At 38.3% G+C, this 23,660-nt stretch overlaps 2 protein-coding genes across 2 annotated transcripts; one reads left to right on the top strand and one right to left on the bottom strand.

Moving 5' to 3' along the window:
* Positions 1–368: 368 nt before the first annotated feature.
* LOC110968903 (inhibin subunit beta B) lies at positions 369–9,795 on the bottom strand. The gene is made up of 2 exons (XM_022218909.2): positions 8,887–9,795; positions 369–4,305 (listed from the first exon to the last, which is right to left on the bottom strand). The coding sequence occupies exons 1-2, from the start codon at positions 9,269–9,271 to the stop codon at positions 3,536–3,538; spliced, it is 1,155 nt and encodes a 384-aa protein (XP_022074601.1). The 5' UTR covers positions 9,272–9,795; the 3' UTR covers positions 369–3,535.
* Positions 9,796–16,719: 6,924 nt separating this feature from the next.
* Positions 16,720–22,116, top strand: LOC127531757 (NLR family CARD domain-containing protein 3-like). The gene is made up of 9 exons (XM_051941659.1): positions 16,720–17,064; positions 17,148–17,288; positions 17,386–17,482; positions 17,643–17,865; positions 18,047–19,829; positions 19,907–20,080; positions 20,378–20,551; positions 21,047–21,093; positions 21,244–22,116. Exons 1-9 carry the CDS (start codon positions 16,976–16,978, stop codon positions 21,771–21,773), a joined length of 3,258 nt encoding a protein of 1,085 aa, XP_051797619.1. The 5' UTR covers positions 16,720–16,975; the 3' UTR covers positions 21,774–22,116.
* Positions 22,117–23,660: the final 1,544 nt, after the last annotated feature.

Genomic DNA, 23,660 nt, shown 5'->3' with positions numbered 1-23,660 from the left:
AAGCGACATAAATGAGACACAAAACAGCATAAATGAGACACAAAACGGCATAAATGAGACACAAAGCGGCATAAATGAGACACAAAACGACATAAATGAGACACAAAGCGGCATAAATGAGACACAAAACGACATAAATGAGACACAAAGCGACATAAATGAGACACAAAACGACATAAATGAGACACAAAACGGCATAAATGAGACACAAAGCGGCATAAATGAGACACAAAGATACAAAACTGGACAATTAGGACACAAAAGTTCAAAACGATCCAGCAGTGAAGAGAACAGAAACCAGATAAACTCTCAGGAAACACACTGAGCTGAGAATAAAAAAACCAACAGAGACTCCAAGAACAAATCCATAAAATCCGTAATAAGAAATTTATTTTCCATCAATTACAAAGAACAAAACAGTTGAAAAAGCATAGATTGGTTTGTTACATGGACTGTACAGGGGGTCGCATGGCGTCGCTACATAAAGCTAACAAATAAAACAAGGAGGAACTCTAGGAATATTTAAGTCATCTGATGAAAAAATATGAAATCTTCCACGTCTAGGTATAAAATAGAAAAGAGATGAAGCTGATTGTGGACCCTGATACAGTGTTTAGGCCTCTTAAACCTCGTGGCCTCTTTGGTTCCATCGTTCACACGTCTGAGCTCAATTTAATTCTACAAAAATAACTTTTTATCTCATTTCGATGGCAGTTTCTGTTCATTTTCCCATTTCTAGTCCTCAGTGCAAATATTCTGACCAGGTCTGGGCGAGGTCGGGGTCGAGCGACGGGCAGGCGGAACCCTCGGAGCGACGGGAAGCTCTTATTCTGAAAATACCGAGGCCCGAAAGTGTGTCTCAAAGTGTGTTAGCGGGCCGCGGCGGGAACTCCGCTGGGACGGATTCATTTAAAAATCACTATTCAGGCGTCGCATTTGGGTCAAAGTTAGCCCCAGTTAGCCTCTTTTCACATTTCAGCCACCGCAGGAAAACTTTTTCTAGGATAAAAGAGGAGAAAATCTGAGGGAAAAAAAAGCGTCTCCGGGGGCCGACGTAATAACTTGGTCGTCTTCTGTGACATTGAAACTGAAACTTTTGATTCTCTTTGCTTTTCAGTCCTTAAACTAAGATTTATGGCATTTATGCAAAGGAAAATGGCCAAGAATACGTGTTTTTACAAAGAAAAATCATAAGAAATGAAAATATGAGTTGGTTGGAAAAACGCTTTCAATATCAGTTTTGCTCTAACTGACACATAAATAGCTCTAAAGAAACACTCTATAACTGTTAGAGAGCCCGTTTTTAAGGTTAAATACGTTTTAAATGATGGGAAAGTCAATAGCGACCAAACTGAGGGAGGATTTTTAGATGCTGTCACAGATTTGTCAAACGTCATGACATTACAACTGACACTTTTATTTCTTTAAATTAAGAATACTCGAAATTTTTTACAACTTTCCTGACTTCTCATCTCTTAAAACAACAATTTAGTCATGCTGTCAAAATTATCCAGAAAACATGTTTTTGTACAAAAAAATCATAACATATGAGAAGATCAGTTGGTTTATTTGATGGAAAAACTGGTTTAAATATAAACTTTATTCTTATTTATTCGTAAGTAGCTTTAAATAATGAATCTAGACCTGTTAAACAGTCAGTTTTTAAGGTTAAATACGTTTTAAATGATGGGAAAGTCAGTAGCGACCAAACCGAGGGAGGATTTTTAGATGCTGTCAAACGTCCTGCAGTTGTTTTTACATTTTAATTCTATTTTTTGGCTTTTAAAGACACATACTGATGTTTTTTCGGATCCTCCTGCCTGAAGCTCGACCCGTCGTCACTCGCCGTGCTTCCATTGTTCAAGTATAAATGATCGTTTGTCACTAGAGCCTCAGTTCTGTCTGATAAACGGGTGAATTCTATACATTGCATAGCTCATGCGGCACTTATTAGTTTGTCAGGACTGTGGGCAGTGGTGCCACTCTGGGCTCATTAAAGGCATTTTCAATCTGCAAGTGCTACTGTCAAAGTTTCACTCTTAAGTTAGAGACGCATTAAATATGTTTTCAGAACCAAATCTTCCCCTTTGAGGAGAAGCTGAAGCAAAGCAAATGTCCAGACATGACAAACAGATGTTTAGGATTCTGTTCCCGGTTCTTTCCACCATCTTCATGTGCCGATTCTTTGTTTGCATACAAAGACTGGAAGATCTCCCCAAAAGTCAACCCAAATAAAATTTATGTGATTAAAAACAGAAAATACGTAAAATTATGAAGTTTGTTTAAAACCAAAAAGTAACAAATAAAAATAAAAAGTCAGAATCTAAAAATAAGAAGCCAATTTAAAAAAAATGTTAATTTTAGTTTTTTTTTTTAACTCAGTTTTTGTTTGAAAACAGAAATCACGTGTTTAATTTTAAACCAAAAACTAAATCTTGACAGTTTTCTCCCTTTTTTTCTTCTTCTTTTTGGTTTAAAACTGAAAAATTATAATTGGGTCATTTTCTGTTGATTTTTTTCCCCTCTTTAGTTGTTTTTGCTGGTTTAACATGGAAAAATAAGTTTTCACTGGTTGTTAAAAATGGAGAAATGAAAAATTTAAGTTCATTTTGTCATTGACTCTAAATGAAAAATCTGAATGGAAAATTACATTTGTGATTACAGAAAACCACTCATTTTTTGGTATTTAATGGGAAAACATTATTTTCTGTTTGGAAATTACACAATAAAAGGATGTTTTTTTTTACTTTGACACCTGATTTTCCATTTTTGGTTTAAAAAACAAGAAAGACTTTATTCCCATTCTACATGTTTGAAGCTTTAATTGAAGTTTATTTCTAATTTTTAGGAGATTGTTTTCAAACTTTAGGCTTTTTTCTCGTGAACAATTTGCCTCCTCGTTTATACAATTTATTATTTTATGAAGCACATTAATTCCAATGAAAATTCATTTTTTTCAACATAAAGAATCTCTAAGTTTAGATTTCTGTCTTAGAATCAAGAATCTGAGGATATTATCTGAGTTGATGCCGGATCAGGACCCTTTAGGTTCCAGATTTGGAAATTTAGAAAAGAAACTAGATTTAGCAAAAAGTTTGAGCCGCTGCAGTGAAGATGATGGAAAGAAACTGAGAATCTGTTTCTGCGTCTGAATGTTTGCCGGTTCTATCGTGGAACCAAAGGTCCTGTTAGACGGAGCCAGAAGCCACAAGTGCTGTACGTTGGCGGTTCGTTTCAAAGCGTTTTTACCCACTGTCCTCTCCAGAGGCGTCTGGACCCACCCAGACCTCCGCTTTTCAGGTCGGGTTTGAAGAGTTTAGATCCAGAAAACATTTTAGTAAACCTCAAGATCTTTGTGAAGAACTTTGGGTTTGTTCTCCAGAGTAGAAGCTCTGTTCGCAGGAGATAGAAGGAACTATATGAAGAGACATAAATATATGTACAGGTCTGAGTGCAGGCGTACATGAGGGGAGTAGATGCGTCTTCCATAAATATTCTATAATGTCGGGAATCCGTGGGGTTCTTTAAATAAAATTCAGGCGCAGCCGCACTCGTCCACGATCATGTTGGGAACGTCGCGCTTCACGATGTTGTACTCGTCGTCGAAGTAGAGCATGGACATGGTGCTGAGCTTGGTGGGGATGCAGCAGGAGTTCATGGATCCGGGGCTCATCCCCCGCATGCGGTACTGGTTCACCACCGCCGTGTGGAAGGACGAGGCCGAGCCGGGGACGCCCGCCATGTAGGCGGGGCAGCTGCCCTCGCAGTAGTTCCCGAAGTACCCCGACGGGGCGATGATCCAGTCGTTCCAGCCGATGAGGCGGAAGTCTATGTAGAACTGCTGGCGGCAGCACAGGCTGCTGCTGCCGTCGCACTCCAGCCCTCGCTTCCGGATGCGGTGTTTGGCGTCGGCCTGCCTCGCCTGCACCACCAGGAAGGGCCGGTGGGACTCGTCTCCGAGGCCCAGCAGGACCGGCAGGACGCCCTCCGCCTCGCAGCCCTCGCAGCGGACGTCCAGGTTCTGGCGCCGGTCGCCCTTCTGGAACACCAGCCGGACGGCGTCGGTCAGGCCGAAGGTGTGCCAGCCGCTACGCTTCAGCTCCACCCGACGCTCCACCAGGTTCCAGCGGCTGCCCAGACCCGGCTCCTGGTAGTACACCTTCACCGTCACCTTCCGCCGGCCGCGGAGCTCCGAGGGCAGCAGCCTGAAGTAGAGCCAGAGGGTGGCCTGGACCACCTCCAGGTTCTGGTTCCCCTCGCTGGAGATCAGGAAGAACAGGCTGGATTTAGACGTCACCAAGTCGTCTGAGGAGAACAAAGACAGTAGAGTTACCGAAACATAAAGACACAACGCTGGACACAAACACAAAAACTAAAGTCAACCAAAATCAGTCTTTATCAACAATAAAGTCTGGTAATTTAACCAAGAAAAGTTTTCTACCACGCAAAAAAAGACAATAAATGGATACAAGAATGAAATCAGACGATCTCAGAGACAAGATAGTCAGAAAAAAGACACAAAACAACCAAAACTTCCACAAAACAAACTAAAAGAGGATAAAAAAAAACACTGACTGAACAGAAAAGATGCAACATGAACACGAAATGACACAAAACAACCAACAAAACATGAAAAACAAAGAGAAAGAGACACAAAAAGGTGCAAAATGTCCAAAAGTGACATAAAAGTCACAAAAAGATGCACCCCCCCCAAAAAACACACACAACTAACTGAAAGAGACACATCAACACAAAACAACCATCAAAAGATGTAAGTTAAAGAGAAAAACACACAAAAAGCGCATGAAACGAATGCAAAGCACTTTGTGGTGCAATGTTATTGTAGAAAAGTGCTACACAAATAAAGTTTGATTGATTGAAAGAAAGAAGAGGTAGAAGAGACAGACAATAAGATGGAAAACAACCAAGAAAATACACAAAAAGACCATGAAACAACCACAAAAACATGCTAAATGTACAGAAGGAGACACAATCAGAAAAAGATGCAAAACAAACACTAACTGAACAGGAAGAGACACAGCATGAACACAAAATGACACAAAACAACCAACAAAAGATGCAAAACAAAGAGAAGGAGCCACAAAAAGACCAAGAAATGAATGAAAGAGTGGAGAGACGAAAGATGGTCAGAAAAAGACCAAAAGAAGACACAAAACAACCAAAAAAGACAGAAAAGACCATGAAATGATGTGAAACAACCATAACACCAACACAGGAGCTTTGGTCTGCTGTCGTACTTCGTGGGAATCTTCAGTTCAGACAACAGGAAGTTGAAAACGTGACGTGAACTGAAGCTACTTCCTGTTTCTGAAGGTTCTGCTTCCTGGAAATTCTGCGATTATAGCAATAAAAGGTTTTTGGGTTTTTTAGGCCAAATAATGAAGAAATAAAACTGTTTAGTAACAAACATGAAGTCTGACTAAAGTGTGTGTCTGTTTTGGTAAAGACACACAGTAACACAAAGACACACATGAAGACGGCAATTCAGAAGTTTGTGTTGCTGTTGTGTTTGATTTTTTTGTGTTGTTTGATTTGTTGTTGTTTTGTTGTTGTTGTGTTGTACTGTTTTGCCATATTGTTGTTTTGTTTGCTTTGTTTGTGTTTATGTTGTTGTTTTGCAGTTTTGTTTAGATTTTTGTTGTTTGTGTTATTGTTGTTTTATTTGTGCTGTTGTTGTTTTGTTTGTGTTGCTGTTGTGATTGTTTTGTTAGTGTTCTTGTTCTTGTTTGTGTTATTGTTGTTTTCTTCAAGTTGTTTTGTTTGTGTTGTTGTTTTGCTATTTTGTTTGTTATTGTTTTGTTTGATTTGTTTTTGTTTGTGTTGTTTTGCTTGTGTTGTTGTTGTTTGTGTTGTTTTATCTGTGTTTTTGTTTGTGTTGTTTTGTTTGTTGTTTTCTTCATGTTGTTGTTGTTTTGCTTGTGCTGTTTTCTTAGTGTTGTTGTTGTTCTTGTTTGTGTTATTGTTGTTTTATTTGTGTTGTTGTTTTGCTATTTTGTTTGTTGTTTTGGTTTTTCTGTGTTGTTGTTGTTTTGCTTCCAGCTGGCCCCGCTGCAGCTCGGAGGTGAAACTTGGACACGACGTCCAACATGTTGGACAGAAAAGCGTCTCAGTGGGAGACGAGTCGACGCCAGAACGAACCAGTCGACAGTGAATGCAGCGTTTAACTACCAGACTCACTAAAGAGCTTTTATTGTGAAAGGGAAACAGCAGGAAACAAAACAAGCAAATTGCTTCTGTGTTTTTTTCTATAAATGTTTGTTTATAGACTTTTGAATTTAGTTACTGAGATTTTTAGATGTAGAAACACTTAGTTTTGCTACATTATTTTTCTAAAACATTTTTTCTCACTGTACATTTTTACAAAGTTATTTCTTTTGTAAATTTAAAATTTTACATTTGAAATATTTTCAGATTGCTTACATTTACAATTTTCTGCACACACTATTTTTTTAGATTTTTTATTATTTGTGAAGTTATTTTTACTTTTTTTACATTGAATATTTTTTAAACATTGCTTTTTTGCATGAGATTGTTTTTTCTCAAAAATATTTTTGCTCAGTAGTGTTTTACCTTCCACATTTTTTTTAACATTTTTACTCAATGTATATTTTTATATAATGTCATTTTTAAATTTAACATATTTTTTTGATTTTTCAAAACAGTGTACTTTTTTTTTTACTTTTGTAAACTGAATATTTTTAAATTTGAAATATTTTTTGGACATTTTTTGCACACTGAATACTTTTCACACAGTTTTTTAAAAAAATTGTAGACATTTTTCTTATTTTTTTTTACCTTTTCCCACATTTTTTCTTTTTCTTTCTGTACATTTCTTTCTAAAAAAATTGTACACTGATTATTTTTATGTCACACTTTCAAAAAATGTGCATGTTTATTTTTAAAACTCCATTGTTGCATCTGGTATTTACATTTTTTCATTACATATTTTTGTGTTTTTGTTTGTTTTTTGTTTTCTTTTTTGCACTTTATATTTGTTTTTGTTCTTGCACTGTTGTTTGTATGTAAAAATTGTAATGAAATTAGAACAACGTTCCTCAAAATAGTCAGAAAATGATTCAAACATTTTCCCTGAATGACTCCAAACAAACATCCAGAACGATTCCAAACGCATCAAAAAACAACTGATTACAAATGACTCAAAATTTGCCCTAGATGCCATAAGACTTGTAAAAAATGACTTAAAACTTGAAGAAAATGATTTAAAAATTACCAGAATCGCTCATTTTGTGTGTAAAACATCAGAAAGCAGCAGAATATTTCCATCAGTTTCCCAAATCCCAAAATGACAAAAATATTCCCAAAATGAATAAAAATTTTCCAACATTGCTAAAGATTTTTCCTAAATTACTGAAATATTTTCCGAAGTGAACAAAACATTTCCCAAATCACAAAGTTTTTTCAAAATTATTTAAAAATTGTCCAGTTACTAAAAAAATTATAAAATGAAAAAAATCCAAAATGAAAAAAAAATCAAAGTTATTGAAAAATTATCCAAAATTACTAAAAAAAAAAACCCAAACTGACTAAAAATTGTCCTAAATGACTGAAAAGTGACTAAACTGCTGCAATAAAAAACTCAGATCTGACCCTGAAGCTTCGACGGTTTTCTGCTGATTTCCACTAAATCCCTGAATTTGCAGTCAAAGCCTGAAACTCTCCGGGTGGAAACGATGTAAACTGGCCGGTTTGACTCGTTTCTGGAGACGTTTCTTTAAATGTGGAGGAATCTGAGGGTTTTAGGTGAAGCTGAACATCTGTCCAACATGTGGGAAACATCTGTTGGACTGAGAGACGAGGAGCAGAAAAAAAACGGATTTAACCAGAAAATGGAAGTTTTCCTGAGTTCAGAGGAAACTTCCTGCTGAGGAATGAAGGATCTGAAGCTTTCTGCTCACACATTCACCCACATTTACACATTTTTCAAGGTTTTTTTTTCTTCTTTTAGGCTGAAATTTGTTGTTTTTCTTCCTCAACCTGTGATTTTTCTTCTTGTTTTTCACCTTTTCGCTGATTTTCTGCAGGTATTTTCCAGTTTCTTCAGTGAAAATCTAAATGTTTTCTCTGTTTAGTCCAACTTTTGTGAGTTTTAATCTTAAAAAACAGTTTTTTCTGCCACTTTTACAGATTATTGAGGATCATTTCTTCTTTTTTTGATGTTTTTTGGATGAAAAGTCCGAATCTGCAGCGATTTTAGATCCGTTATGCAAAAAAAAAAAGCAAACTGTAAAGAGTTTGATGTTTGTCAGAATGAGTTGTTGTTTTGTTTGGTTTTGAATTTAAAAAGGTGAAAAAGTCAAATTTAACCTTTCCTCTGATAAACTGGTGCCATGTTTCTGCCAGTTTTGCAGATTGTTGGGGATTATTTCTTGTTTTTTAGAAAACAAAACTTATTTTTATTCACTTTTTTTTTTTTTTGCAAAAACATTCAAACTGCAAAATGTTTTCTTACTTTTATTGGAGTAATTTAAAGTTTTAGTTTTTTTTTTAATGTGAAAAAAGTCAAATTTAACCTTTTCCTGTTAAACTGGTGCCTTGTTTCTGTCAGTTTCACAGTTTGATGCTGGTTTTCTTGCTTTAGGGTCAAATTTCTTGTTTTTCTGGAAAAGAAAACGGATTTTTATTCACTTATTTTCTCTAAATCCAACTTCTGTGTTTGGTATTTTCAAGTATTTTTGCAGAAACATACAAACTTTCTTCATTTTTTGGATACGTTTTTGTGGATTTTAATTTAAAACAAAGTGAATAAAATGTGATTTAATGAAAGCAGGAGGTTTGACCTGAACTTCACTAAACAGAACCAGAACCGGAACCAGAACCAGAACCAGAACCAGGTCTTCCACCCACCTTTCTCTGCGAAGCTGATGATCTCGGAGTTCTCCTCCAGGACCTGGCTTCCGGTCGGGTGTCCGTCCAGCTCCGGGATCTCCAGCCGTCCGTCCTCCAGCAGCCTCCCGGCGTGCAGCTTCCTCAGCGCGGTCACCATGGCGGCTCTGGGCAGCGGCTGCGTGATGTTCGGTCTCTGCCGCATCTGCAGCCGGCTCAGGATGTGCCTCTTCACCGCCTCCAGGAAGTCTCCGCTCAGCCGGGACTCCGGGTCCTCCGGGTCCCTCTGCGCCCCGCCGCAGGACGCGCAGGTGTCCCGGGACGCGTCGGCTCCGGGAGCGGCGGAGCAGCGCGCGGACAGGAGGAGGCAGGCGGCCAGGAGCAGCGCGAGGAGGCGGCGGCTCATCGTGAGTCACCGGGAAGAACCGAGTTCAGTTTTATAAGAAAAAGCACAGGAGAGAAACGGGATCCGGAGCCAGAACCGCTCCGTGCGTAACGGCTCCGCTCTGACGCACAGTCCGGCGGCGGATCTACATCTCCGTCCGCCGGTTCCGGTCCGAGAAGTTTAGAAACAGCAGCGGGGTCAGGGTCCGGTCTGTATTCCGGTTCTCAGGGGGTCTGGAGCCTCTTCACAGCTTCACCGGCCCGGTTCGTCCCGTAGTCCAGACACGTCCTCATGTTCAGGCCGAGCAGCGGAACCGAGAACCGGAGAGGAGCACCGGTCCGGTCAGAGGATGAGGAGGATGAAGAGGAGGAGGACTGAGCGCACCGAGCTGCGTTTCCATTCTGACACCCGGAGCCCCGAACACCCAAAAGTTTTTATATCCGGGGGGTCCGGACCGGGAGGGCGGGGCCAATCAGGAGCCGGAGAGGAGGCGAGGGGGCGGGGGCACATGATGAGGCTCCTCCCCCTGGAGAAGCTCCAGAGACAGACTGGAGCAGGTGGAGACAGAACCAGAACAGACTGAAGGCTTCATCAGAAGATGTTCTAAAAAAAAGAAAATGTTCTAAACCTCTGCAAACCAAAGTAAACGTCTTCACATCTGTCCATAAGAACCTAATTTGTCCATAAAACAGCAGAAAACCATGAAAAAAGGTCCATCAGTGTCTCAAACCTCAAAGACTGAAAAAGTGTCCAGAAAATCTTATTCTGTTTATCAGAAGACACTGAAATGTTCATCAGTTTCTGAAACCTCAAAGAACAACTAAAAATTGTCATAAATGACTCGAAATTTGACTTAAATGACTCAAAAGTGTCCAGAATGACTTGAAATCAGACCCAAAGCACTGAGAAAATGTCCAGAATGTCTTGTTCTGTCTTTACATCAGAAAACCATGAAAAATGTCCATCACGGTGTCCTAAATCTCAAAGAAGACAAAAAATTTACCTAAATGACTAAAAGCTTGTCCAGAATGAAACTACAGACCGAAATGCATCATTGAAAGTTGTCTTAAATTTGCCCTAAATGACTCAAAATGTGTTGAAAAGGATCTAAAGACTGAAATGTGTCATCAGAAATTGTCCAAAATGACTAAAAACTGTCCAGAAAGACTTCAAACCAAACCTAAAGCAGCCAGAAAATGTCAGTAATGACTTATTTTGTTGGTAAAATACCAGAAAATAGAGCAAAGTGTTCAGCACAGGGTCCTAAAACTGAGACAAAGATTAAAAAAAAGTGTCTGAAGTGATTCAAAAGGTGTTGTTAGTGACAAAAACTGTCCAGAATGATGCAAAATCTGACCTAAATATCTCAAAAATGATCCATAATGACAGAATTTGCTGATAAAAAATCAGACTACTGTGCAAAATGTCCATCACAGTTTGTCAGACCTCAGAGAAAGAGTAAAGAAGTATCTAAAACTATTCAGAATTCACCCTAAATGACTCAAAACTGTCCAGAATGATTCAAAGTTTGACCAAATCTGTCCATAATAACATATTTTGTCAATAATTTGTAAGAAATTGTACAAATGTTCATCACAGTTTGTCAAATCTCAGAGAAAACATCTAAAAAGTGTCCAAAATGAGTGGAAATTTTCCATTAATGGCTCAAAAGTTGCTAAAAAAATGCTCAAAAAACATTCTAAATGGCAAAAGATTTTTCAAAATGGCTCAAAAACTGTTGGAAATGACTCAACGTTTGTCCAGAATGCATCTAAAGACTGTAAGGCATCATCAACAGTTGTCCAGAATGACTTCAAAACCCGACATAAACCCTTCAAAATCAGTCTAAAATCCCCCAAAATGTAATAATAATCTCAGAGAAAGACTAGAAAAGTGTCAAATGACTGAAAAAAATTCAGTTTTTGGCCTAAAGGAAACAAAATTTGCCTTTAAATGACTAAATATGGATCCAAAATTAACCAAAACAGCAAAAATTAAACACCTCAGAATCAGTCTAAATGAACTTAAAGCTCATTCTAAACGACTTCAACTCTTCTAAAACGACGAAATAATCAAAATATGTTCAAAATGAAGCAAACACGAATGAGTTTAAGTCTTGGAACGTCTTAAAAAAACTCAGATTCTGTCATAAATAACTTAATATTTGTCAGTTTAAAGAAACTGTCTGAAATGACTCCAGATTAGTCCAAACCAGAAGAAGAGCAATGCTTTAAACTCATGTACAGTGAAGCACGGTGGTGGCATCATCATAATAAGAGTGTCCTTAAAACTGTGTTTCTGTAGTCAGAAGTATGCGGACGCTAAGCCTTCCACCTGAATGTGTTTCTACTGAGCTGTGGGTTTAAAGCGTCCGCATACTTCTGGAAACCGTTTTTTCCAGCAGAGTTTGTGAACTTTCAAGGCTGAACATCAGATTTCTGGAGCTCCAGGAGCTGATTCTGATCATCCAGTCCAGATTCTTCAGTCAATCGTGAGTTTCTCCTCGACAGCTCCAACAGACGAGCCTCCAGACGCCAATATTGTCAGTAAAAACTCCAAAACCAATCAGCTGCAGGTCAACAGGAAGCAACAAACAAACAAACAAACAAACAAACAAACATGGAGAGTAAAAACAGGATGGATGTTTGTTCTGATTTCACTAAAACATGAAACAAAAAAAAGATAGAAATAAATATTTAAATAATAAACAAGTTTAATATCAGTAAATTATGTGAAACAGAAGAAAAACTCATAATAATAAGACTAATAAATAATGACAACAATAGTGATAAAAATAAAATGCTTCACAATAATAAAAAAATAGTATTTTAAATTATTATGACAACTGTTACATTATTTTAATATTATATGTTATTATTTTTTAATAATATAAAATTAAATTAAATTACATTAAAATTTTTTCATTAATTTTAGAAAACTGGAAGAAATGGCAGAAAAATGCTAAAAAAAAATAAACAAATAAAAATAATAAATAAGTTCAATATCAGTAAATTGCATGAAAGAACAGAAAAAACACATTAGCACAAGATTAAAAATAAGATAAAATAAATAATAAAGGAAAAGTTCTCTGGTATTTAATTTATTTACTGTACTAAATAAATATTATTACTATAATTTTTCTGTTTTCTTGTTTGGTCTTATGTTTCTGTAGTTTTTTGTATTATCGTCTGAGTTACTCGTTACAGATCTATTTTCTAATTTTAATTTTAATTTTTTTATTGTACTTAAATATTTGAACATGTTAAATTTCAGCACGAATATTTTAATAGTTTTATTAAATTGCTCATATTTCATTATTTTCACTCCTTCAACGAGTTTTGTTGAACTTTAAATCTTGAATTTGTTCAAAGTCTGGAAAAAGCAGTGAAATGGCGCCATCTTTTGTCCAAACACAGGAAGTACAAGCACGAGGCCCCTTCAAAATAAAATTATTTCTGCTGTTAACAATAAAAAAAAATCTGAAAATTACAAATATTATTATTAAAAGACAGGAAAAAAACAGAAGAAAACGAGTTAAATTCAAGCAGGAATAGCAGAGAATTTGATTTATGATTTATTTATTTTGTTCAAATCTTGTGATTCAGTTTTTTCTGTTGCTTCATGAAATTTAAATTAGATTTGTTTATTATATTACATTTTTATCTACATTATTCATTTGTTTTTTATTTTTCTAAAAAAATGTTCTGGTATGACTGAAATTTAAAATATCATAATTGTGATTACATGTTATTTATTAAACGATTATTATTAACTTGAACTTTACTGTTATTATTGTTATTATTATTGTTATTATTTATTAGTCTTGTGTTTATGTGTTTTGTGCAGTTTCATTTAATTTACTGATTTAAATTGATTTAATATATGAATTTATTTATACATTTTATCTAGTTTATGATTTGCTATTTTTCTACAATTTTATTAAAATATTAATATTTGTTAAAATCATTTAATGTGTTTTTATATTGTTAGAAAATACTACTGTAAAGAAATTAATATATATGATTGTTATTATTAATATTATTATTAGTGTTGTTATTATTAGTATGATTATCATTATCATTATGTGTTTTTTTGTAATTTATGGTATCAGACTCATTTTTATTTGGTGTTTTTAAATTCACTGTAATTGCATTTTTGTAAATTTGGGGAAAAAAGTTAAAAATATTTTTGATTTCACTTTATATATTTACTGTCATTTAAGTATTATTTTTTATTTATGCATGTTCATATATGAACTGTACTATAAAAATACTGTTATTAAAATTAATATTATTTAATTTGTTGTATTTTTCCTTTAGTCTTTTCATGTTTATATAGTTTTGTGTAATTTACCCTTTGTCAAACTAATATATTATATTTATTTTGAACTTTATTCCATATTTTTACAGCTTATTGTTTCCTATTTTATCATAAATATTTTTAAAAAATTTCATTAAATTGCGACTATTTTTATTGTAGATTTCATGAAACACTCAATATTTTTTAGGTTTTTTTCTTTCGTTTATTAAAAACTATTAAAGCTTCAGAAGTTTTTTAGTTTCTGGTTTCAAAATCCTCAAATAGAAACGATAAAAACTAAAAAAATCATCAGATTTTAAAGTATGAGGAATGTCATGACGTCACGTCCGGTCTCGGCCAGAGAAGAGAGAAAAGTGAAGATGCGTCACTTCACCATGTTTCTCTGAGATTATTAGAAAAATAATCAAAGTTCATGATTAAAGTTATTCTTTATGACAGAATTTAGGTATTTTTTCAATTCAAGCTTCTTAATATTATTTAGTTTATTTTTAAATTAATTAATTATTAAAAGCTTATATTTAGACTTGGACATGTGGATTATTTTATTTAGTTTTTGTTTTTTAATTGTTATTTTATTTTTTACACATATTTAATATTAGTTTTCTTGGAATTATGACATTTTTTATTTCAGATTTTTGCATTATGGGAAGCTGTTGTAAAATGTGTGTCCACCATTATAATTGTTATTAATTATTTATTATTATTATATTATTATTGTTATTATTATCATTTTGTATTACTATCTTGTGTTTCATGTTTTTTGTGAAATCACATTTTAATGTCATTTTTGTCATATTTTACGTATTTATTTTGTATTATTATTATTCATGAATATGTTTTTATTTTTCTAGCTGAATAAATGTAATTAGTTTCAAAATTTTGTGGTAAACAATACAGTTTAATTCTTTTGTAATTTTTCATTTAATTGTCAACATTTTCCTGGGATCAGGCCGGTTTTTTAAATTTATTTTACAGTTTTATATTTGATCATGATTATTGTTTTTAATATTAGAAAATGTTGCTCTTGATTTACAAACGGCCACTCAACACTTCCGCAGTTAACTTCCGGTAAGGATTGGGAAAACGGCGGGCACTGTCTTGTCTGCAGCTGGGTGCTGTTGTTTAAATGTGATTCTTTGTCGTTATCATTGTTTTATTTTTTTTTGCATTTTATGTTGATGGCCTTTTCTTGGCTTTATTGGATAGACAAAGTGAGAGAGAGAGAGACAGGAAAATAGGGGAGTGGGAATCGAACCGGACCACTGTGTCCAGAGACCAGCCCCTATATCATGGTTCACCTGCTTAACCTATTGAGCTATACAGGCGATTGATTTAAATATTATTGTTACTGTTATTCTCTCCTCTTTGGCCCGTTTTATATTTTTTTGGTAATGGGATCTTCCGTTCGAAACGGGTACTGAAAAACATAAAACGAGTGGTTATTTGATTTCATTTTAAAATACAAAGTTAAAATTGAATACAAAACATTTTCATTTTCATGATCAAAAGGGGATTTACGAAATTTTTAAAACATTGGATTTTCATTTTATATTTACAATAACAAGAAAATAAATCGGTAAGAGACAGAAATGAAAAAAGGTCCGTTTTTAATTTTCTGAGACCGGAAGTGGTCATCAGCAAGTGTGGAGCCAAACAGTACGGTGCATAGACTGGATATATGGTTTTCATAGTTAGTTTCATGGTGATAATGAGAGATCAGGTGGCCGATCTTAAAATAAATCAGTTTGATTTTTTTATAGGGAAGTTTTGTGAAGCCAGGGGGCGGGGCTACGAGATTGACAGTTTGGTTTGGAATGATTGACAGGTCCTATGGAGGAGACAGCAGAGACTCTGTTCTTCTCGTTTGGATTAACTCTGAGATAATAACTGTTGGTTTATTTATTGGTGGAGCAGCAGAAGAAAAGCTTCTCAGGACATTTAGTGCTGAAATGGAGTCATCACTTCTGGGACTGATTCTTCTTTATTCTTCCTAAAAGCTTCATATTTATAGAATTAGAAAGAAATGGAAAACGTTCCCAAACACACATTTTCACAGAGTTCTGTTTTAACGCACCACAAACTGGTCCATCAGGTTTCCTGCTTCGTTGCCCTGACAACAGTGATGTCACAGCCACTTCCTGTTCCTCAAATCAGCTCCATCTTTGACCGTCTTCATGTTCCAGCTTCTTTCTCTGTCTGAATGTGAGTAAAAAACACTTTAAACTGGTTTTTATCTTTATATATCTATAGAACATCAAACTGATTGAATCATTTGTCGCATTTTAACTCAAAAACAACGTTGTTGTGACAAAATTAAAACATTAAATAAATATTTTTTCCCTAAATCCAAATGTTCAGACATGTTGGGGTGTTTCCAACCAGCAGGAGTTCTCAAAACTGATGCTGAAATCAATGTTTTATCAGTAAACATCATTTGTGTTTGTCAGCCAGTTCTAAACATGAGTTTTCTTATTATCTGTCAATCACAACCTGTGATCTGATCTGTCTAGCAGAGGGGAAAAGATTTAAAGTGAAATAAAGTTCACCTGATACACTTTGAAGAAACCACATGCTAGAAATGTTCAGATGTTTCTTCAATGCAGCATTAAATGAGACTGAGAGCAGACATGTTGAGGGAAATGTGCATCAGTGTGATCTCTGCTGATGTTGGTTCTGTCCCACTGATTCCATTCTAGGGAATGTTAACTGTCAGGGATTTACAGCCTGATGGGAGCTTCTGCTTTCATGAAGAACAGGGTTTGTACAAGTTGTGTTGGATGTTGAGTGACATGAAAAAGGTTGAATGTAGAAATAATGGGTCACATGAAATGAGTGGGAATCAGCCTGTAAAATGTGCTCTTATTGTGAAAGTCTGCCTGCTGCTTCCTCATAGGTGGAGTCCTGACTGGTTCCAGGAAACAGATCACCTGTCTGAGCGTCCAGGAGTGGACTGGAAACTTTCTTCTTCTTCTTCAGCGCTTTGAATAAAGTGTAAGTTTGCTTTGTTTGCTGCTTTAACTTCAGTAATGTTGCTGTTTGTTTCTGCTCTGTCATGTTTCTACATGTTCACTTCTTATTTCAGCACAAACTGTGGATGACTGCTGTTTAAACATGGATCAATATGATTATTAACTTATTGATTGACTGCAATCAGTCAATATTTCTCTGAGATTATTGATGGACTTGAGTCAGTTTGATGAGCTGCTGATGTTTCTTTGTTGTTTTGTCTTTCTGACTTTGGGTTTGTGGGTGAGTCTCTGCAGCTCCATGACTCCATCTGCTGGACTGATAGTAGAAGTGCAGCAGCTGATCTTCTCCAGGAGGATCTGAGTGGATGAATGATGTTTGTTTCCTGTGCAGGTGAAGGTAGAAAGTGTGTGTGTGAGCTGCTGTGAGTTGAGCATCATGGATGAGTGTGAGGACAGAGAGGAGGGAGTCCCTCCCTCTAAAAGCTCTCTGTGTGGGGAACAGGAGAACCAGAGCAAAGCTCAGAGGTGAGAGCACCATCTCTAACTGTCCAGGACTCTGCTGCATGTCAGAGCTCAGCATCACATCACTGCTGCATCATTATTGACAGGAATCCACCTGGACCTGGACCTGGACCTGGACCTGGACCTGGACCTGGATCCAGCTGTTTGTCTTTGAAGAGTGACCGGTCTAAGGGTCTTCCTATTAACTTTAAAGGAGAACCAGGTCCTGAAGTAAGAGGAAAGAAGAAGTAAGCTGTGAAATCAAACTACTGACTGTTGTGTCAAATGATCTGTCATTGTTCCAAATATGTTCCATCATTAAATCTCTCTGAAACTCTGCTACAGGTTTTTTCCTTCCCGGTGGTTTTCCTCTCTATTTACCAGAATCCATCAGAGACCAGAGTCTGCAGTCGAGCAGCATCACCTGGACTCCATATTCATGGTGAGTTCATGGACAACAAGTTGTTCTCCATGTGTTGTGTTCAGGCGTCTCCATGCTGCTCTTTGTAGACCAGTGGACTGTCAGTGTGTCCAATATGGATCTGATGTTTGGCTCCATGATTTGACTCTGATGGACTCATTGACACATTTCTCTGTTCCAGCTGCTGGAGGACAACATGGTGACTTTTGTGAAGAAGGAGCTGAAGAAGATGCAGAAGATTGTGAGTCCAGATTACCCAGAATGCTCAGAGAGTCAGAGGGAGGATGAGGAGTTGGAGGGTGATGATGAAGATGAGAGGAGCAGCAGAGAGATGTTTGAGCAGATCACAGTGTTGTTCCTGAGGAGGATGAAGCAGGAGAAGCTGGCTGACTGTCTGCAGAGCAGTAAGAGGATTTGTGTAAAGACTGAAGCTGCTGATCAACAGAACATTTACTAAAGTCTCAGAATATCTTCACACAGTCAGTCTTTAGGGGACAAACTGTCACCTTCACTTTATTGCTACTTTGGTGCTTTAATATCCAGGTTACTTCTACTTCACTCTTTCTTTCTTGTGTTTTCATTCAGAACTTGCTGCTGGAGTTTGTGGACGTGAACTTAAACGTGGTCTGAAGAAGAAGTTCCAGAGAGTGTTTGAGGGCATCGCTAAAGCAGGACAGAAGACCCTCCTGAATGAGATCTACACAGAGCTGTACATCACAGAGGGAGGGACTGCAGAGGTCAATGATGAACATGAGGTCAGACAGATTGAAGCAGCATCCAGGAAAGCAGACAGAGCAGAAAGAAGCATCAGAGCAGAAGACATCCTTAAAGGCTCACCTGGAAGAGATGGACCAATCAGAACAGTGATGACAAAGGGAGTGGCTGGCATCGGGAAAACAGTGTTAACACAGAAGTTGACTCTGGACTGGGCTGAAGACAAAAGCAACCAGGACATCCACTTCATGTTTCCATTGACTTTCAGAGAGCTGAATGTGCTGAAAGAGAGAAAGTTCAGCTTGATGGAACTTGTTCATCACTTCTTCAGTGAAACCAAAGCAGCAGGAATCTGCAGCTTTGAAGACTTCCAGGTTGTGTTGATCTTTGACGGTCTGGATGAGTGTCGCCTTCCTCTGGACTTCCACAACAATGAGGTCCTGACTGATGTTAGAGAGTCCACCTCAGTGGATGTGCTGCTGACAAACCTGATCAGGGGGAAGCTGCTTCCCTCTGCTCGCCTCTGGATAACCACACGACCTGCAGCAGCCAATCAGATCCCTCCTGACTGTGTGGACATGGTGACGGAGGTCAGAGGGTTCACCGACCCACAGAAGGAGGAGTACTTCAGGAAGAGATCCAGAGATGAGGAGCAGGCCAGCAGCATCATCTCCCACATGAAGAAGTCACGAAGCCTCCACATCATGTGCCACATCCCAGTGTTCTGCTGGATCACTGCTACAGTTCTGGAGGAGCTGCTGAGAAGCAGAGAGGAAGGAGATCTGCCCAGAACCCTGACTGAGATGTTCATCCACCACCTGGTGGTTCAGGCCAAAGTCAAGAAGGTCAAGTATGATGGAGGAGCTGAGACAGATCCACACTGGAGTCCAGACAGCAGGAAGATGATTGAGTCTCTGGGAAAACTGGCTTTTGATCAGCTGCAGAGAGGAAACCTGATCTTCTATGAGTCCGACCTGACAGAGTGTGGCATCGATGTGGAAGCAGCCTCAGTGTACTCAGGTGTGTTCACACAGATCTTTAAAGAGGAGAGAGGACTGTACCAGGACAAGGTGTTCTGCTTCGTTCATCTGAGCGTTCATGAGTTTCTGGCTGCTCTTCATGTCCATCAGACCTTCATCAACTCTGGAATCAACCTGATGGAAGAACAACAAACAACCTCCAACAAACCTGATCTAACAGTTTTCTACCAGAGAGCTGTGGACGAGGCCTTGCAGAGTCCAAACGGACACCTGGACTTGTTCCTGCGCTTCCTCCTGGGTCTGTCACTGCCGACCAATCAGAATCTCCTACGAGGCCTGCTGACACAGACAGGAAGTAGCTCACAGACCAATCAGAAAACAGTGGAGTACATCAAGGAGAAGATCAGTGAGGATGTGTCTGCAGAGAGAAGCATCAATCTGTTCCACTGTCTGAGTGAACTGAACGATGTTTCTCTAGTGGAGGAGGTCCAACAGTCCCTGAGATCAGGACGTCTGTCCACAGATGAACTGTCTCCTGCTCAGTGGTCAGCTCTGGTCTTCATCTTACTGTCATCAGAAGAACATCTGGACGTGTTTGACCTGAAGAAATACTCTGCTTCAGAGGAGGTTCTTCTGAGGCTGCTGCCAGTGGTCAAAGCCTCCAAGAAAGTTGTGTAAGTAGTTGGAGACTGAAGATCCTTTTTCATTTTGGTGCTGTTTGATCAGTATAATGTGCTTTTTGTCTCTTCAGACTTAATAACTGTAATCTGTCAGAGAGAAGCTGTGGAGCTCTGTCCTCAGTCCTCAGCTCCCAGTCCTCCAGTGTGACAGAGCTGGACCTGACTAACAACAACCTGCAGGATTCAGGAGTGGAGAGTCTTTCTGCTGGACTGGAGAGTCCACACTGTAAACTGGAAGCTCTCAGGTCAGGACTCACACTTTGAAACTGATGTGATTTCTATCAGTGGATAAACAGCTAACCTGAGTACAATCATTTCTGCTGATGGGATTCATCCAATGAGCTTTTACTGAACTTGTGCAGGACTTTGTCAGGGTTTATTTTTGACATGATTAAATCCCACTAATCATTGTTGAGATTGTTGATTTGCTTGAGACACATGAAATGTGCAGCAAAATGTATCTGAAAGACAAAGAAGAAAAGAGAGTGAGAAACATCCATCCAAGTGTTGTCCATCAGGTTTGTGTTGTTTTGTGTGTGCAGGCTGTCAGGCTGTCTGGTCACAGAGGAAGGCTGTGCTTCTCTGGCCTCAGCTCTGAGCTTGAAGACCTCAAATCTGAGAGAGCTGGACCTGAGCTACAACCATCCAGGAGACTCAGGAGAGAAGATGCTGAGAGCTAAAGTGGAGGATCCACACTGTAGACTGGAAACTCTGAGGTACAGACAGACAGACACTCTGAGGTACAGACAGACACTCTCAGGTACAGACAGACAGACACTCTGAGGTACAGACAGACAGACACTCTGAGGTACAGACAGACAGACACTCTCAGGTACAGACAGACAGACACTCTCAGGAAATTATCATCCTCGCTCACAACAAAGAGTGGAAGCAGAAGAAAACTGTTAATTCAGGTACACATCATCACTGAAGGGAAGGGGAAACTGTTAGCCTAACTTAGCTCAAAGACAGGAAGCAGGGTGAACTAGCTCCATGAACAGAGGAAGCATCAATGAGTAAAACTGAATAATGAGTGTAAACTGAGCTGGAACGTGACGAGCACAGGACAGGACTTTAGAGATGCTGCATTCAGGTGTCTGTGTCTCCATGTTGGACTGGTCCTTTATCAGTGGAACAGTGTGAGAGCCATGTAACGTCCATGTGTGCTGCTGAAAGAGTCTCTGCTGCTCTGACCGTCCTCCTCCTTTCAGGGTGACGCCTGCTGGAGTCCCATGGTTGACACCAGGTCTGAGGAAGTGTAAGTGTGTTTGAATGGATTGATGGAAACAAAGCAGCACATTCAAGCATCTTCAAAGTGTCACATCTCTGAGGTCATCATCAAAGCTTTAATACTGATCACATGATCCATCAATAACTGCAGCTGTGTTGTGTTTGTTCTCTCCATCAGATTCCTGTCAACTCACAGTCGACACAAACACAGTAAACGGAGAACTCAAACTGTCTGACAACAACAGGAAGGTGACACGTGTGGAGGAGGATCAGAGGTATCCTGATCATCCAGACAGGTTTGACCAGTTTGCTCAGCTGCTGTGTAGAACTGGTCTGACTGGTCGCTGTTACTGGGAGGTGGAGTGGAGAGGAAAGGTTTATATATCAGTGAGTTACAGAGGAATCAGAAGGAAAGGACGCAGTAATGACTGTTGGTTTGGATTTAATGATCAGTCCTGGAGTCTGATCTGCTCTGATGATGGTTACTCTGTCATTCACAATAACAGTAAAACATCCATCAGGTCCTCCTCAGTCTCTCACAGAGTTTCAGTTTATGTGGACGTTCCTGCTGGAACTCTGTCCTTCTACAGAGTCTCCTCTGACTCTCTGATCCTCCTCCACACCTTCAACACCACATTCACTGAACCTCTCTATCCTGGATTTGGGTTCTACTGGCCCAGGTATGGTTCTTCAGTGTCTCTGTGCTGAGTCTCGTCTCCAGAGTCTCCTCCTGGTACAGAAACAGTGTTGAACAGATGGTTGAGTCTCTCCATGACTCTGTCCCTCACAAACATGTTTTCACATTCATGGATTAAATGTGTTTCTTTGTCAAATCCTTCTAAATGATTCCTTGTAAACTTGTTCCTCTTCAAAGATGAAGTTGTGATTCTTCCAGGAGCCAAATGTGGTGTTTGCGTCTTTTTCCAGTCAAATGTTGAGAGTGAAAATCAGGATGTGGTGTTCCTCTGACGCTCACTGGAACTAAAAGCATTTGAGCTGCACAAAGTGTGAAATGAGAGAGGAAGCAGTGAATCTCCAAACTGCTGACAGACTTTCACACATTATTGTCCAGTGAAAATCAGCTTTTTGTGCAGCCACACTTGTTTCCTCTCTCTGATTGGATCATTGATCAACTTTGAATTATTTCCAATGAAACAACAGAGAAGCTCAGAGAATCTGTCCTCATCAATCAGAGCCTTTTAGACTAAACATCATGAACAACCTGAAATTTATCAAGAAAATAAGTTCAGTTTCATCAACATTCATCCTCAGTTTATCATTTCCACTTTAAAACTTCCAGATCACAGAGTGTCTACAAAGGAACACAACATTTAGTCACCTGGAACTGAACCAGAGAGGATTTACTGGATAATACAAACCACAAAAGTCTGACAAAAAAGCAACTTAAGACCAGAAAAACAGAACAAAGTATTACAAAAGTGAGACAAAATGATAAAAAGAGACAAATGAAACAAAACAAAACAAAAAGTGACAAAAAATAGAAAACACAAATTGACACAAACGAAACACAAATTGACACAAACGAAACACAAAACAACGAATAAAGCAAAACACAAAATGACGAAAACCACAAAAGTCAGACAAAAAAAAACAACCCGAGACATTTGGAGCCGTTTCCCACAGAAAAGAAAACATCAGGAGCCACGAAACCCTTTCGACATTTGGACCCTTGGACCCTTTCGACATCAAATGGAGGGGCCAGTTGTTCAAAATAAGTAATCTGGATAAAAATTATCCAGATTTGGAAATCCCATTTCTTGCTATCCAGGATCAGGTAATCCGTCTTACTTTTATGCCGGTTTTTCAAAGCAACATTGGATTGGATCATCCTGATCCAGATACACAGTTTTTGAGATTACCAAATCTGGATTTCCAGTGGTCTAAATGGGAAAACATAACACAATGTGGGCTACCGGCAATGTAAAGAACAGGTAAAACATCCAACTTGTGGGTAATGCTGACCTCATCATCACAAACTGCGTTGTGAAGTGGCCTGGGTCTGTCCATGATGCACGTATCCTGCAGGAGAGTGCTTTATACAGAGAGCTCCAGACCAGCCGACCGGATGGCATAATGTTAGGAGAAAGTGCCTATCCACTCTTACCATGGCTGATGACTCCTTTTTTTGCAGCATCTACACCTGCACAGGCGCACTTCAACACTGCTCATTGCAAAACAAGATGTGCAACTGAGCGTTTAAATGGAGTTCTGAAGAGACACTTTGCATGCCTTAACTACTTGCGAGTGGAACCACAGGGAGCATGCAACACAATACTTGCATGTATTGTCCTGCACAACATCGCTACCAGGCGCAATGTCCCTCTCTGTGATGATGTTTGTGATGTACCTGGGCCCGCTAAAGAACCAGACCAACCTCTGGCGTTCTGTCAGGATGAGGGACTGACTGGACGTGGAGTGAAGGATGCAAATGTTAGAAATGATTTTTGACAGGGTCATCTCTGATGAATGTTTTTCAGTTAATATGCAGTGATGAATCACAGAAATACTGAATATATTATTTTTGTTTGTTATTCAAATCTGTTTGGGGAAATCCGTTTATGTCTTGGGGACAAG

The sequence above is a fragment of the Acanthochromis polyacanthus genome, chromosome 22 (assembly GCF_021347895.1).
Source record: "Acanthochromis polyacanthus isolate Apoly-LR-REF ecotype Palm Island chromosome 22, KAUST_Apoly_ChrSc, whole genome shotgun sequence".
NCBI classification, from domain to species: Eukaryota; Metazoa; Chordata; class Actinopteri; family Pomacentridae; genus Acanthochromis; species Acanthochromis polyacanthus.
Note: the sequence above shows the minus strand (reverse complement) of the source record. Positions and strands in the feature narration are given on the sequence as shown.